Source organism: Girardinichthys multiradiatus, chromosome 5 (genome assembly GCF_021462225.1).
Source record: "Girardinichthys multiradiatus isolate DD_20200921_A chromosome 5, DD_fGirMul_XY1, whole genome shotgun sequence".
Classification (NCBI taxonomy): domain Eukaryota; kingdom Metazoa; phylum Chordata; class Actinopteri; order Cyprinodontiformes; family Goodeidae; genus Girardinichthys; species Girardinichthys multiradiatus.
The window spans coordinates 9,190,211-9,207,217 of NC_061798.1; the positions used below are offsets into that span (position 1 = coordinate 9,190,211).

Below are 17,007 nucleotides of genomic sequence, written 5' to 3' on the forward strand. Positions count from 1 at the left end.
GCCGCTATCGAAGCATCCTGGGCCTCCATAAGACCTCAGCAGTGCCACAGGCTGATTGCCTCCATGCCACGCCGCATTGAAGCAGTCATTTCTGCAAAAGGATTCCCGACCAAGTATTGAGTGCATAACTATACATGATTATTTGAAGGTTGACGTTTTTTGTATTAAAAACACTTTTCTTTTATTGGTCGGATGAAATATGCTAATTTTGTGAGATAGGAATTTTGGGTTTTCATGAGCTGTATGCCACAATCATCCGTATTAAGACAATAAAAGACCTGAAATATTTCAGTTAGTGTGCAATGAATCTAAAATATATGAATGTTAAATTTTCATCATGACTTTATGGAAAATAATTAACTTTATCACAATATGCTAATATTTTGAGAAGGACCTGTAATGTTTCATTTAGTTTTCTTTCTGTCTTTTACGCCACATTTTAATTTAATTGAGTTTTATTGTGAAAGGTGCTTTATAAATAAACTTTACCTACAGACCTATTCAGTAAATAACAAAATTATTAAAACGTTGATTTATTTCAGCAAATCAATTCACTAAGTAAAACACATTTCACGGATGAAAGCCATATAAAAGGCTCTGCTGCTTTCTTTTATGTCACCATTTAAAGGTCAATAAACAGGCTTACTAACCATACAGCCAAGAAGAAGCTTTGCAACAACAAAGAAAGACGCATTAATCCTTACCTTTTGTTTTTAGTTTAGTTTATTTGAAAAGTATACCTGTAATGTTGTTGATTGGTTCAGTTTTTAGGCTTTTGCCCTCAGTTAAAACTCTGTTTTGATGGTGTAATTTGTACAGAAATATCTTAACGGATTCCGATAAATTAAACAAATAAAAAAAGGGTCAGAAATAAACTGAAACAAAACATAACCCAAGATCTTAAAGACATCTCTGAAAGCACCCCATATTTTTCCCTCTTTTAATGTTTTTACTATTGACAGCCAGGAAATATGGTTTACATTTGTGTCACCCTTGCTTCTTTCATCAGATGTTGTTTAGTGCCATCAAGTGGTTGATTTAGGACACTACAACCCCAGGCATTAACTGAAAAAGCAGTCTCTTGAGGTGGGACTGACTTCCAACTCCCGAAATTGTTTTGCAACTGTGATACGCTAATTAAAACAAAGTAAAATATGAAACGATAATTAATGAATGGTTCAGATAAATTATAATATACATTCAAGCACAGATGTCTTGATGCTGTATTCTCTATACACCAGGTTGTCCATGGCTACTGTTTTGTATTCGACGTTTTGAGGTTCTTTTAAGTGCTTTTATTATTAAAACAGTAAAATATGTTATAAAATGTTTAAAATCTGGAGGTTTGTTTGGAACATTGTAATTACTTGTGAGGGTTTCATTATTACCGTCTCAAACTTCTCATGGCCACATTTTGCTCATTGAGCAAAGCGAGATGCAGACTAAAAGCAAGACAGAATCATTCATTCAACTGAAAGTAAATAGAAAAATACCAGAGAAATGACTGCTGAGGATAAATATATTGAATGTAGAAAAGTGTTGTGTCGGGAAAAGCTTTCCTTATATACCTTTATTAAGAGAGACATGAGAGACTTTTCTTTTACATGAGAGATTCTTTTAATTTTACTCGCAAGGAGTCCAACACAATACAAGCTGCGCAGTGTGAGTTTTCTCAAGCTGGACTAACACAGGGATTGTGTCTCCATTTACCTACAGCTCACCGCCTCCACATACCTCAGTTTTACACACACTATCATCTTTGCACAGTTTACAATCACAGGGCCTTCCCTCCCTCTTCCTGGGAACTCGGGTAAGATAACTTCTAGCAAAAACTATTCAGTGGAGTTTCAGCTTCTGTCTTCGAAGGTCACGGCATTCCTGTAGAAGACACATCTGCACATTAGTTCACACTCAGGTCGGCACGCACACAGGGATGCAACATTAATGCTTTAGAATACAAAATATAAAGTCTCTTAACATTACAACAAAAACATTTTTCTAACATTTCCGTCCTGTTTAAGATTCTTTATTCATGATGAGTTAACTAGATCCCCTCAAAGATTCCAAAGAAGAACATGAGCCAAAAATAGTTTCAGTCATCATTTTAATTGTCAAAACGTAATTAAATATTGAAACATGTAAAAAATATTAATTGTGTGAGATGTGTTCCATGATGCACTCCTGCCTTGTTTGCTGGGGCTCAGGCCCAGAAAACACCGGCCCAGTTCACCTAAAATTATCCAAAAAACTAATTTATCTGCAATTCCTGGCAGGTGAAGGTATAAAACAGGATTAAAACATTAAGTCACATGATTGTAAAATTGCTAAATGCTATAGAACTAACTAAAAATACAAAAACAATAAAACACATGTTTAATATGCAACTTCCATTAATCTGTATATGACCAGAGATTTGATGAGCTACCAAGCCCTGTTTTATGGACTGAGAGAACTGCCTTCAGGATATAATGTTCCTCAGTCTGTCGGGAAAGAATGAACTGCCCTATAAGAGATGGCCGACTGCCCAAAGGCACTTTCCTATGTGGGATCTTACAGTCTCCTCTAGTTGAAGCTCTTGTGGACTAATATCTGGTTTTATTTTTGTAATTACTCCGTGGAGGAGAGGCAAGACCATGCAGAACTTTATATACTAGTGAAATACCCAAGGATTTAATCCGATTTTCCCTGTATAATTATATTTACTCAAAATCCTGCACTAATGATATGAGTTAGACGTTTTTTCAGTTTTTCTAACATGAGTTACATAACCACTCAGAGATTCTAACCAGTGCTTTTGCAGCCTGTTGTTTTTTGCATCTAAATACACCACCGTGTCAGCTGCATAACACTGACAAATAGCATGAGATAGACAGACTTCAGGGTTTTAATCCATTTTACCACATTAGTCGAGAAATTAAAAAATAAAATCATGTTATCAATCTGTCCAACTAATATTCCATACCTTATATTTACTATATTTAGTATCTCATTGCAATGTTTTGATTAGGTTATCAAATTAATATCCATCATACTTTGCACCGAATCATCAGCTCTAATTCTGATGATCATATTATGTATTTGGTTCTCTATGTATTATGTTAAATTACTGACCTTGTTAACAAAAGAAAAACCGTAGAGAAAAATACCTGCTATATTTCTATAGCCAACTGGGATTAATTAAAATGAGGCAAACAAATGCAGCTGTAAGTTAGTGCTACTAAAAACTCTGTAAATTAAGAAAACTAATTCAAAGGCTTATAGTATCTTAATTAACTCAAATGAATGAGATGCTTCGGAAACGGGAATACGACCATACGCTGGAACTGCTGTGTTTGGAACCATTTCCCACGTCCTGCCACTTCTATAGGATGCAATGGGAGTGTGCTAAACACCAGGTACTTGAAATGGACACGTCTCTTCAATATTCACTTTGGCTCACACTTTCATAAAGGTGGAATCAGGAAAAATGTATTCACTGATAGAACGTACATGTTGAACTCTTGGCTCATTGAAATAAAACTTTCTTGGACGTCTGCACAATTAGTCAATATAAAAGTATATTATAATTTATACTTATTATATAAGTATAGTCTGTGCTTGACTGGGATAAGGTAAACTTTGTTTTCATGCTGAGACAAAATAGAGACTGCACCAAAACTTATATGCTAGAAAAATAGAAATGATGAGTCAAATATTGTTAAAGTATTGTTTCATCATATGTTTTAGTTTATTAACATGTCAGGACCTCAGCAGTGTTTCCCTATAATTTTACAGCGTTATGAGAGGGTGGATGAGAGGAAGATGGCCACTGACACAAACACTTAAAGAAATAATTTCTTGTCCTTGGTATGATAATTTGCAACAAACACACCTGCTTTTTACTACTCTGGCACTGATGACTTCACATTGTCCTGCATCTCTCTGTAGTCTGGCTATTCTGCAGGGGTGCCTGTTGTATGAGTGCCAAAGCTAGCTGCGCTTTGCTGCTCCTGGGCATTAAGTGTTGCAATCTTTGTTCCCTTCTCACCATTCTAACAATGTTGCACCTCTAGGTGACAAATTCACACACACTCACTCACACCTAAAAATAATTCAAATGTTTAAAGGTCATCCAAACTCGGGTACGTATTCCACCAGTGAGGCCTGTTTACTTTGATGCCAGATGCAGTCTTTGTATGTGGGTATGTATGAATATATATATATATATATATATATATATATATATATATATATACACACAGTACAGACCAAAAGTTTGGACACACCTTCTCATTCAAATAGTTTATTTTCATGACTATGAATATTGTAGCTTCACACTGAAGGCATCAAAACTATGAATTAACACATGTGGAATTATATACTGAACAAAAAAGTGTGAAACATCTGAAAATATGTCTTATATTCTAGGTTCTTCAAAGTAGCCACCTTTTGCTTTGATTACTGCTCTGCACACTCTTGGCATTCTGTTGATGAGCTTCAAGAGGTAGTCACCTGAAATGGTTTTCACTTCACAGGTGTGCCCTGTCAGGTTTAATAAGTGGGATTTCAAACCTTATAAATGGGGTTGGGACCATCAGTTGTGTTGTGCAGGAGGTGGATACAGTACACAGCTGATAGACCTACTGAATAGACTGTTAGAATTTGTATTATGGCAAGAAAAAAGCAGCTAAGTAAAGAAAAACGAGTGGCCATCATTACTTCAAGAAATGAAGGTCAGTCAGTCCGAACAATTGGGAAAACTTTGAAAGTGTCCCCAAGTGCAGTCGCAAAAACCATCAAGCGCTACAAAGAAACTGGCTCACATGAGGACCGCTCCAGGAAAGGAAGACCAAGAGTCACCTCTGCTGCGGACGATAAGTTCATCCGAGTCACCAGCCTCAGAAATCACAGGTTAACAGCAGCTCAGATTAGAGAACAGGTCAATGCCACACAGAGTTCTAGCAGCAGAGACATCTCTAGAACAACTGTTAAGAGGAGACTGTGTGAATCAGACCTTCATGGTAAAATAGCTGCTAGGAAACCACTGCTGAGGACAGGCAACAAGCAGAAGAGACTTGTTTGGGCTAAAGAACACAAGAAATGGACATTAGACCAGTGGAAATCTGTGCTTTGGTCTGATGAGTCCAAGTTTGAGATCTTTGGTTCCAACCACCGTGTCTTTGTGCGGCGCAGAAGAGGTGAACAGATGGACTCTACATGCCTGGTTCCCACCGTGAAGCATGGAGGAGGAGGTGTGATGGTGTGGGGGTGCTTTGCTGGTGACACTGTTGGGGATTTATTCAAAATTGAAGGCATACTGAACCAGCATGGCTACCACAGCATCTTGCAGCGGCATACTATTCCATCCGGTTTGCGTTTAGTTGGACCATCATTTATTTTCCAACAGGACAATGACCCCAAACACACCTCCAGGCTGTGTAAGGGCTATTTGACCAAGAAGGAGAGTGATGGGGTGCTGCGCCAGATGACCTGGCCTCCACAGTCACCGGACCTGAACCCAATCGAGATGGTTTGGGGTGAGCTGGACCGCAGAGTGAAGGCAAAAAGGCCAACAAGTGCTAAGCATCTCTGGGAACTCCTTCATGACTGTTGGAAAACCATTTCAGGTGACTACCTCTTGAAGCTCATCAACAGAATGCCAAGAGTGTGCGGAGCAGTAATCAAAGCAAAAGGTGGCTACTTTGAAGAACCTAGAATATAAGACATATTTTCAGTTGTTTCACACTTTTATGTTCAGTATATAATTCCACATGTGTTAATTCATAGTTTTGATGCCTTCAATGTGAAGCTACAATATTTATAGTCATGAAAATAAAGAAAACTCTTTGAATGAGAAGGTGTGTCTAGATGAAAATTTAACATTCATATATTTTAGATTCATTGCACACTAACTGAAATATTTCAGGTCTTTTATTGTCTTAATATGGATGATTTTAGCATACAGCTCATGAAAACCCAAAATTCCTATCTCACAAAATTAGCATATTTCATCCGACCAATAAAAGAAAAGTGTTTTTAATACAAAAAACGTCAACCTTCAAATAATCATGTACAGTTATGCACTCAATACTTGGTCGGGAATCCTTTTGCAGAAATGACTGCTTCAATGCGGCGTGGCATGGAGGCAATCAGCCTGTGGCACTGCTGAGGTCTTATGGAGGCCCAGGATGCTTCGATAGCGACCTTTAGCTCATCCAGAGTGTTGGGTCTTGAGTCTCTCAACGTTCTCTTCACAATATCCCACAGATTCTCTATGGGGTTCAGGTCAGGAGAGTTGGCAGGCCAATTGAGCCCAGTGATACCATGGTCAGTAAACCATTTACCAGTGGTTTTGGCACTGTGAGCAGGTGCCAGGTCGTGCTGAATAATGAAATCTTCATCTCCATAAAGCTTTTCAGCAGATGGAAGCATGAAGTGCTCCAAAATCTCCTGATAGCTAGCTGCATTGACCCTGCCCTTGATAAAACACAGTGGACCAACACCAGCAGCTGACACGGTACCCCAGACCATCACTGACTGTGGGTACTTGACACTGGACTTCTGGCATTTTGGCATTTCCTTCTCCCTAGTCTTCCTCCAGACTCTGGCACCTTGATTTCCGAATGACATGCAGAATTTGCTTTCATCCGAAAAAAGTACTTTGGACCACTGAGCAACAGTCCATTGCTGCTTCTCTGTAGCCCAGGTCAGGCGCTTCTGCCGCTGTTTCTGGTTCAAAAGTGGCTTGACCTGGGGAATGCAGCACCTGTAGCCCATTTCCTGCACACGCCTGTGCACGGTGGCTCTGGATGTTTCTACTCCAGACTCAGTCCACTGTTTCCGCAGGTCCCCCAAGGTCTGGAATCGGCCCTTCTCCACAATCTTCCTCAAGGTCCGGTCACCTCTTCTCGTTGTGCAGCGTTTTCTGCCACACTTTTTCCTTCCCACAGACTTCCCACTGAGGTGCCTTGATACAGCACTCTGGGAACAGCCTATTCATTCAGAAATTTCTTTCTGTGTCTTACCCTCTTGCTTGAGGGTGTCAATAGTGGCCTTCTGGACAGCAGTCAGGTCGGCAGTCTTACCCATGATTGGGGTTTTGAGTGATGAACCAGGCTGGGAGTTTTAAAGGCCTCAGGAATCTTTTGCAGGTGTTTAGAGTTAACTCGTTGATTCAGATGATTAGGTTCATAGCTCGTTTAGAGACCCTTTTAATGATATGCTAATTTTGTGAGATATGAATTTTGGGTTTTCATGAGCTGTATGCCAAAATCATCCGTATTAAGACAATAACAGACCTGAAATATTTCAGTTAGTGTGCAATGAATCTAAAATATATGAATGTTAAATTTTCATCATGATATAATGGAAAATAATGAACTTTATCACAATATGCTAATATTTTGAGAAGGACCTGTATATATAAATAACATGAGATATGTTAGAGTAGAGGGTGAGGTTTCAGCATCATTTATTTCAGATTACAGAGATTTTTCAAATATTTACAAAGAAATTTACGCAATTCATTTTCAGTTAGTTTGAATTCTTTCTCCAGTATTTGAATGGTTAGTCTATCTGAATGTTAGGGCACTGTGGTCCGCACTCACAATATTGTGAGTTTTGCACCAGCTAGGAAATAGTCTATCTTATTGTAAGAGAGAAGTACTGTTGGAAAAATGGTAATCTCTGCCTGTAGGATTCATAAGTAGTCATATGTCCAGTTTTTGACATGTGTTTAGAAACTAGGATGAAGCACTTTTTGAAAGTGGCTTTGTGGAGGATCTAAATGAGTGTCCTACACCATGTTAAATCCCCCGAATCACAATATCAACCGTAAATGTGATATTTGTAAAGTTAACGTTAGGAAACATGATTTCACTATTATTGCAATGTTTTCCCATTATTTTCCATGGAAACTAAATCCACAAGGCTGCAACCAGGTTTTGAAAATACGATTACTAAACCTATTTCATTTTATTTTCATCTTTTAATTTTGAACAGACTGAAAAAGTAAAATAATCTCTTCTTTTCCTGAGGAAATTCCAATTTGTTTACTTAATATACAGGTCCTTCTAAAAAAATTAGCATATTGTGATAAAGTTCATTATTTTCTATAATGTAATGATGAAAATTGAATATTCATATATTTTAGATTCATTGCACACTAACTGAAATATTTCAGGTCTTTTGTTGTCTTAATACGGATGATTGTGGCATACAGCTCACGAAAACCCAAAATTCCTATCTCACAAAATTAGCATATTTCATCCGACCAATAAAAGAAAAGTGTTTTTAATATAAAAAACGTCAACCTTCAAATAATCATGTACAGTTATGCACTCAATACTTGGTCGGGAATCCTTTGGCAGAAATGACTGCTTCAATGCGGCCTGGCATGGAGGCAATCAGCCTGTGGCACTGCTGAGGTCTTATGGAGGCCCAGTGATGCTTCGATAGCGGCCTTTAGCTCATCCAGAGTGTTGGGTCTTGAGTCTCTCAACGTTCTCTTCACAATATCCCACAGATTCTCTATGGGGTTCAGGTCAGGAGAGTTGGCAGGCCAATTGAGCACAGTGATACCATGGTCAGTAAACCATTTACCAGTGGTTTTGGCACTGTGAGCAGGTGCCAGGTCGTGCTGAAAAATGAAATCTTCATCTCCATAAAGCTTTTCAGCAGATGGAAGCATGAAGTGCTCCAAAATCTCCTGATAGCTAGCTGCATTGACCCTGCCCTTGATAAAACACAGTGGACCAACACCAGCAGCTGACACGGCACCCCAGACCATCACTGACTGTGGGTACTTGACACTGGACTTCTGGCATTTTGGCATTTCCTTCTCCCCAGTCTTCCTCCAGACTCTGGCACCTTGATTTCCAAATGACATGCAGAATTTGCTTTCAAGCACTGAAAAAAGTGCTTTGGACCACTGAGCAACAGTCCAGTGCTGCTTCTCTGTAGCCCAGGTCTGGGGAATGCGGCACCTGTAGCCCATTTCCTGCACATGCCTGTGCATGGTGGCTCTGGATGTTTCTACTCCAGACTTAGTCCACTGGTTCCGCAGGTCCCCCAAGGTCTGGAATCGGCCCTTCTCCACAATCTTCCTCAGGGTCCGGTCACCTCTTCTCGTTGTGCAGCGTTTTCTGCCACACTTTTTCCTTCCCACAGACTTCCCACTGAGGTGCCTTGATACAGCACTCTGGGAACAGCCTATTTGTTCAGAAATGTCTTTCTGTGTCTTACCCTCTTGCTTGAGGGTGTCAATAGTGGCCTTCTGGACAGCAGTCAGGTCGGCAGTCTTACCCATGATTGTGGTTTTGAGTGATGAACCAGGCCGGGAGTTTTAAAGGCTTCAGGAAACTTTTGCAGGTGTTTAGAGTTAACTCGTTGATTCAGATGATTAGGTTCATAGCTCGTTTAGAGACCCTTTTAATGATATGCTAATTTTGTGAGATAGGAATTTTGGGTTTTCATGAGCTGTATGCCAAAATCATCCGTATTAAGACAATAAAAGACTTGAAATATTTCAGTTAATGTGCAATGAATCTAAAATATATGAATGTTAAATTTTCATCATGACATTATGGAAAATAATGAACTTTATCACAATATGCTAATTTTATGAGAAGGACCTGTATGGCGCCGAGACAACATATCCCTTCCATATTGCTAACAGTCAGCTTCACAGCTTGCTGTGTATTTTTAACAAATGTTAAATAATGCCTTTAAGTCTGCCTCACTGATGATTATCATACTGTAGACCAATTGAGCTAATGTTAGCCCAATCCGGGGTTAAATTGACGGTCGCAATCATTATGTGTGAAACCTTCAAAGTTGCTAGGCTCGTGGGAAATCTTTTGTACCATGAAATATTATGACAGACTTGAGAGAGAGAAGGCGTGGAGAAACAAACTGCAACTTCTCTCCATGAAAGGTTTAGCTGCTTTGTAGAGATCAGGTAGACGGGTAGGGCGTAAAACCTGTGGAGTGTGGCTCTCTGCTAGAAGGACATCAAAGCTTCCTCTCAAGTAAAGCAAACTGCACAGACTAAAAAATAACTGTCCCACAGCACAAAAAAGGTTCTTTTGGTGCTAGCCTGGATGTTAGAGCAATTGTTGAGCTGTAAAAAGAAGGGTCACGCACAGGGCCATTTTCTCATGTTGTAATCACAATCTTTAATGTGTTTTGGGGATTCATTGTAGCAGACCATCATCAAGTTCCACATACAGTTATAACCAGATATTTACACACTGTATAAAGAGACAGAACCATTTTTTATCACTTTCTGAGATTAAGTCAGACTAAACCTTTCCTGTTTTAGGTCAGTTAGGTTTACCATAATTACTGTTTATGAAATACCAAACTAAAAAGAGAATTGGTTCAAACTTTTATTCTACTTTAGAAGTTTATGTACACCAGCATTACTGTGTCTTTAAACAAGGTTGAAAAGCCCAGATGAGGATGTCTTAGCTTTGTCGCTTGTAGGCCCATTTTTGGTGGATGGTTGTCTTTTTAGGTTTTCAGTTGTGCCATAGTCCGTCCATTTTCAGATAGCCATATGTCCCTTTTCCACTGGCTTGTTTTAGGCGGCGTGGCTCCGCTCCACTTGGTTTTGCTCTACTCGGTACGGTACCTGTTGTGCTTCCACTGACCCACTTTATTGTGTGACATTGTCATATTAAAGTAATCTGTGTAAAATGATAAAAAATACATAAATAGAAAATAAAAATGTAAATAAACAAAATACAAATGATGTGTGTATTATTGTTTAGGCAAGAATGTCATATGTTGTTTTATGTATGAAATAATCCACTGGGATAATTATGTTGAACACAGCCTAGCCAGAACTTATGAAACAAGGCCTTGATCTTGGTGAAGTTAGTTTTAGGTTGGATATTGGTTATTCGTGCTCCGCGGATTCAGGGTGGACTTTCTCCCATTTAACCCGATGCAGGCAGTCTGATTACTGGCAGCTGCACTCTGCCTGCTTCCTCCTTCTGCAGATGGTGGTTCACTTAAGGACTGTGAAAACATTTCCAATCCAAATGTGCTGTTTCATGGTGGTATTATTTTGTTTTCAGTTAAATGTATGTGACTGAACAGCAGATTTTATGTGTGATCAGCTGATTTAGGATGTTATTAATTACAGTGCCCTGTCTGCATGTAATTCACAAAGCTGACGTGTCCTTTTTCTTTTCATCCAGCCTTCAGGCATGGCTTATGATTTGTAATTAGTAAAAGTGTGTATCGCATTTGACCCGCTCCGGCCATTGTGGTCCTTAATATTATTGTAGCTGCTCTTAGTTTTATTAACTTTCTACCTCAGCAAAAACCTTCTCATTTCTTCTGCTCCCATGGCCAATCAGTGAACAGCAGTCTAATCACATCACATGTAGTCCCAACTCCACCAAAAAACTAGGTACCGGTACCTGTTTCTTTTGGCCCTCGGGAGCCTCATATGTCATCCAGAGGAGAGAAGCACAAACTCCACTGAAATGGGGACTTGTAGAATAAAATCATCCGGGTTTTGTCCACGTCAAAAGTGTTCAGTCTGCACAAAAAAATAAAGTCTTTGCGGACCTTTTATGGAGATGGCAGACATGTTCAGGTTGTGGCTCAATTTATTGTCAATGACTGTACTAAGGTATTTGTAGCTCTCCACTGTTTACACTAGAAAACCCTCGAGGGATTGGAGGGGGAGATTTGCCTCCTCAAGTCAGCAGCCACGTCAATTTTTGAACATTTAATTTCAGAAAGTGGTTTTCATCGCACCACTTTAGAAGAACAATCTTTATTGTCTTTGAGCAGGCGAACAGTGTACATAAGCACAACAAAATTGGGGCATAGAACTCTACTCAGTGCAAAGATAAGAAAAAAGTTAAATAACACTACATACAAATTATGAAACCGCAGAAAAGGCTTTAAACAGAGACGTATTGGGATATTAAAAAAGAACGAATATGAACACTGCACATCTATACTTGTGTCGGATATTGTAAGACACCTATTGCACTGTTATATAAATTGAAATCTGCACATCTGTTTATTGCACATGACCCGTAGCTGAAATGACGCATGATGATGTCACCTGTTTGTATTTACAACAGGGCTATGGCCTGCAGTATATACCACAGTAAAAAATATTTGGGGAAATTCATGGGGGAGAAAGAGAGGGCACAGGGACATTGACAGCATCTCTCTGTCTGCAGTACTCATAGTCTCTGACAGTGATGTGTTTGCACCACCGTTGATTGACATAGAGGCAAACCTTCCTTTCTCCCCGACCTGTCCGCTGTATTCCTTGGTCTCCATGATGCAGTTAGTTCCCTGATGTCATGCTTTTAGTACATCTGTACATCTTCAGACACTAAGTAGTCTGCATTATACCTGCTCTGAACTGCATTTCCCCTTTTTGTCCTCCTGTTGTGACAGCTTTTAGGGTTGCTGGGGTTTTTACATTTGTATTTCCTTTTGCAGAATGCTGCTGTTGAATTCAAGGTCAGAGTCGTTGGAGGGTCCTCAGCCTACAGCTACTTGTCCCCAAAGGACAGTCGACCATTGTCCCACCCTGCAGTTGACAGGTAGGCAAATTCACCAGATTCTTATTACTCAGATAAAGCAACAACATGCATTCCCTTAATGTAAACTCTTAAACCGAAATGGCCCTAAAATGTAAAAAAAAAAAGCATCACAGTTTCCCAAAGAAATTACATGAATCAACAGAAGCAAAGTTTTACAAAATAAATAACAGAACTGGTTTCATTTTAGGGTTTTAGCTGCAAGTGTTCTCAGAAATAAGTGGGCTTTTGTATGATTAGAGGTAAAGGGGTGCATTACCAAGGTGAAGAAAGATGCTTTGGGATTAATAGCATCAACGTACCAGCAGAGAGAGAGAGCTGAACATAAATAAGATATTGTTCTATTGAAGATTAGGCATTTTCCTCAGGGGGGGGCGAGGACTTAAGGTTGTCTGCTAGATTAGACCAGATGTAGAAGTTTGTTAGTGTGATTCCTTATCTAAAGAGGCACATCTGTTTAATTTGCTTCTGAACCTCTCCAATTCATGGATGTTAATGTCTGTATTCCACACGTTGGGACTTTTATGTGCAGTTTCTTCTGAAAGTAGACCTATCCAAAAAACGTCTGTGTATTTTATTAGGATTTTACGTGACAGACCAACACAAAGCCATGCATGTTTGCTAAGTGGAACAGGATCACACATGATTTACAGATGTGTGTTTTTTTCACCAGTAAATCATCTGAACATGTAGTGTACATGATTGTTGATCTTTGCAGCTCCTCCAGAGTAACCATGGCCCTCTTGGCTAGATTGGGATATTTTTCTTTAGCCTAGTCCGGCTTTCAACTTCTCCACAGATTTCTCTCTGACCTGTCTGCTGTGTTCCCTGGTCTTCATGATGCTGATTGTTCAATAGTGTCCTCCAACAAACCTCTGAGCACTTCAGAGAACAGCTGCATTTATACTGAGAATAAATTACACACAGGTGGACTTTTTTTTTTAGATATTTACCGAAGGTAACTAGTGGCACTGCATTTTATTTAGGGGTGTCAGAGAAAATAGGTATCAGGATTAAAAGTCGTAGTCAGAACAACTACTATTAGGGCTATTAGGGTCACTTGAGTCACTGACCCTAATACTGACCTTCCATTCGGTTTAATGTTTGGATCATCAGCATGGGATGGGGCCGAGGAACATCCACCTCCATGCCTCTCTGTAACTCTTGAAGTCTCTTTCAACGGGCTGGCGACACTCAGTGATACCCTGAAATCACATCCAACTTCCCTCAGAACATCCTGTTTAAGCCCTCACAGTGGCTTGGTAGTACTGATTGATTGTTAGGTTTCATCTTCATCTCATCATATCAAAATGTGAACATCATGAAGAAGAGGATGGTTTAACTACAAATTGTGAATGATGTAGAACATTTAGAGGCTGATTCATGGACAGACACTGTGTGGTTTATCCACCTTGTTAGGGAACCTCCTATTATGCAATACATACAGCATCATCAAATTTCATCAGAAGGCTGAATATTCCCGTTTTTGGTGAGTAGTGTCCATTAAAAGGTCTTTGTTTGAATATGCATAAAATGACACTTAATGTTTAAAAGCAGTAGGAAGAAGCATAAACCTATAAACCACCGCTTCTCTATGTTCAACTTGTAATGATTCAATTACTTCCATTTCATTTCTTCCACATACTATACACAGTTTTACTTATGTAACACCATCGACATCAAGGAATACCTATATGTATACATACATATATCCACATATAATGATCACACTATGCAGGACATCCACATACATATGCAGACATAGACACAGTATTTGTACTAGTGTAAACACCCTTTTATGGGAAGAAACTTGAGCCATCAGAAACTGAATTTGAATCGCTCAGACTGAATTTGTATTTGTGTCATTTGAAATTAAATGCATTGGTTTGAAAATGAATTGCATTAAACTGAAACTGAATATAATGGTTTAAAACTGAATTCATTTGCTTTTAAAATGTATTTCATTGTATTAAAAATTCAGTTTGATTACTTTCACTTTCAGGTCTGAAATTCAATTTCAGGTCCAAAATTAATTTTTTGTGTCACACATCCAGGTTCTTGAAGCCAGAGATTAATCAAACACAGATTTAATGATTCACGGATGTCATTCACTATTGCTGGGTCCACATTCAGGACTGCATCCTTTTGAAGGACACATTTGTAGGCCGATAACGTCCTGAATGAATGCTGTCCAATCTCCAAGGTTCCAACAAATGCGTCCTTCTTATCCCCAGATTTGAAGGACGGGTCCGGTGTGTCCTCCGTGTCCCACCCTATCCCATAATTCATTGGGGGTCGAAGTGGATGATTCAAACGGAAGCAGCAAAGGCCAAATGAGACAGAAAAGTTGTGAATAAAATTGGATATATTGCGCATTCTGTGAAACAACTGAACTTTTACAACTAAAATATCTGATCAGTTTATCAAGATATCGCTTAATTACACAAATGCGCAGATGTGTTCGTCCGCTGCCCCAGCAGCCGGCTCGCCTCGCCAGCTGTCAGCTGACCGGTTGGTTGAGGTCCGCTAAACCCCGTGAGAACAGCTGACTCCCGGCACATTGTTTTCAAATTACCGCTGGGTTTCCCCAATGGGTGGAAGTTAGACAGATATAATTCAGTCAGATGAAATCTAATATTAATGTTTGGTTTATTATAATAATAATAATTATTATTATAATTATGCTCTGCAAATAAATTGATTTAAACTTTGTTCCTAAAGTTAATAAGTTAGTGTTTAAGTTGTTGAAAGCTTTACAAATAAATTTAAGAAATAGTATTTGTCATCAGTGTATTTTATCTAGTGTTAGATTTTTATATCTATGAACACAAAAAATATTTTCAACATTTTAAATGGCTGAATAATGAACAAGATCATAAAACAATAACATTTTAAAACAAAACAGCATTATAAGCCATCAGTGATATGTAAAGGGTAAATAAAAACCGTGTAGTTATTTACAGTAGAGACAGCGGTATTAACCTTCAGGCTCCATTTGTTCGGCTTCACAGCTCTGTGCTTCATGCTAACACGGTTGCTAGGCAACAGAAGTTATGCTGAGGTAAGGGGAAGAAAAACGCAGACCGACGTAACACCGGCGGCACTATGCTAATCTGGCATGTTTAGCTAATAGCTACAAGTAGCATAAGTGTTGCTGTCTGACCATCATTTATTTACATGACATTCCTTATAGATGCTGATTTGACTTGGTGATGGACATCCGCTAAACTCATGTATGCTGCTGCTCCATCTCAACATGCCGTAAAGGAAGTTTAACCTGATGTGAAACGTAAATCAATGAATCTGTGTTTGATTATTCTGTGGCTATCCTCAAGGACCCGGGTGTTTGACACAAAAAACTGAATTTTGGAATAAAATTGAATTTCAGACCTGGAAGTGAAAGTAGTCAAACTGAATTTTTAATACAACGAAATACATTTTAAAAGCAAATGAATTCAGTTTCAAACCATAAAATTCAGTTTCAGTTTAGTGAAATTATTTTTCAAACCATTGCATTTAATTTCAAATTATACAAATACAAATTCAGTCAGAGCAATTCAAATTCAGTTTCTGATGGCACAAATTTATTTCTATACCCTCTTCCTACCCTGCTGCTTGTGGAAGTCTCCTGCTGGTAGCACAACAAATAGCCTCAGTTCATCACTTTATCACTCCACTTAAGTTGCAAATGCTTTTCAAGTTCCTCTCAGACACCATAATACCTGAGTTTTAGTGACTGAGTCATGACAAAAGCCTTTTTGAGAGCATTCAAATGATAGGGAGTCGTTCCATTAAGCACTTTGTTGGCTAAAATCGGTGACTTGAATGTGATGTGGGTAGTAAAGGGTACCCAGTGAAGCTCAGCGAACAGATGGGGTGACGTGTGCCCCTTTTAGGCTAATTGAAGACCGGACGCATTGTTGTGTTCTGGACCATCCGCAGAGGTTCCACAGCGAAGGCCAGGAGACCCGGCATGGGAATAGTCCATGTAGGGACAGTCTACAGACTACACTAGGGGCTGGGATGCGTGTTGGGGTAGGACAGCCAGATTTTTCATATGTATGATCTCTGTCACACATTATAAATTATTCTTTTAACCCTGTTTTGTAATATACACAATGGACATTTAGAAGTACTTCACTGAACCTTTGTACAATAGCTTAAACATGATAATACCAGTAAATTGTATGAAATGTGGATTTTGGTCCACTATTTGTTTTACTTTATGTAATACAAAAATGTTTCATAAGACTTTAATACGTACGTGCTTTATTAGATTTCCAACTGGTTATTATCTATTAATATAGCAAGAAATTTGATCTCATCAACTTTCAACAACAATTCAGTTTTCAACAACATTTACTTTTATTCTTTTCCTCAGTCGCCAATAAAACATGATTCTAGTTTTTACCGACATGTAAACAAAGTTTATTCCTTTCAAACCACTTTT

At 38.8% G+C, this 17,007-nt stretch overlaps 1 protein-coding gene across 1 annotated transcript in view; it reads left to right on the forward strand.

Annotated features, from left to right (window-relative positions):
• The window catches only part of usp43a (ubiquitin specific peptidase 43a), a 221,709-nt gene that overhangs the window by 131,115 nt on the left and 73,587 nt on the right, over positions 1-17,007 (forward strand). The window contains exon 9 of the mRNA XM_047365938.1: positions 12,457-12,560. Within this exon, the coding sequence (XP_047221894.1) occupies positions 12,457-12,560 (104 nt within the window). The remainder of the gene's footprint in view (positions 1-12,456; positions 12,561-17,007) is intronic.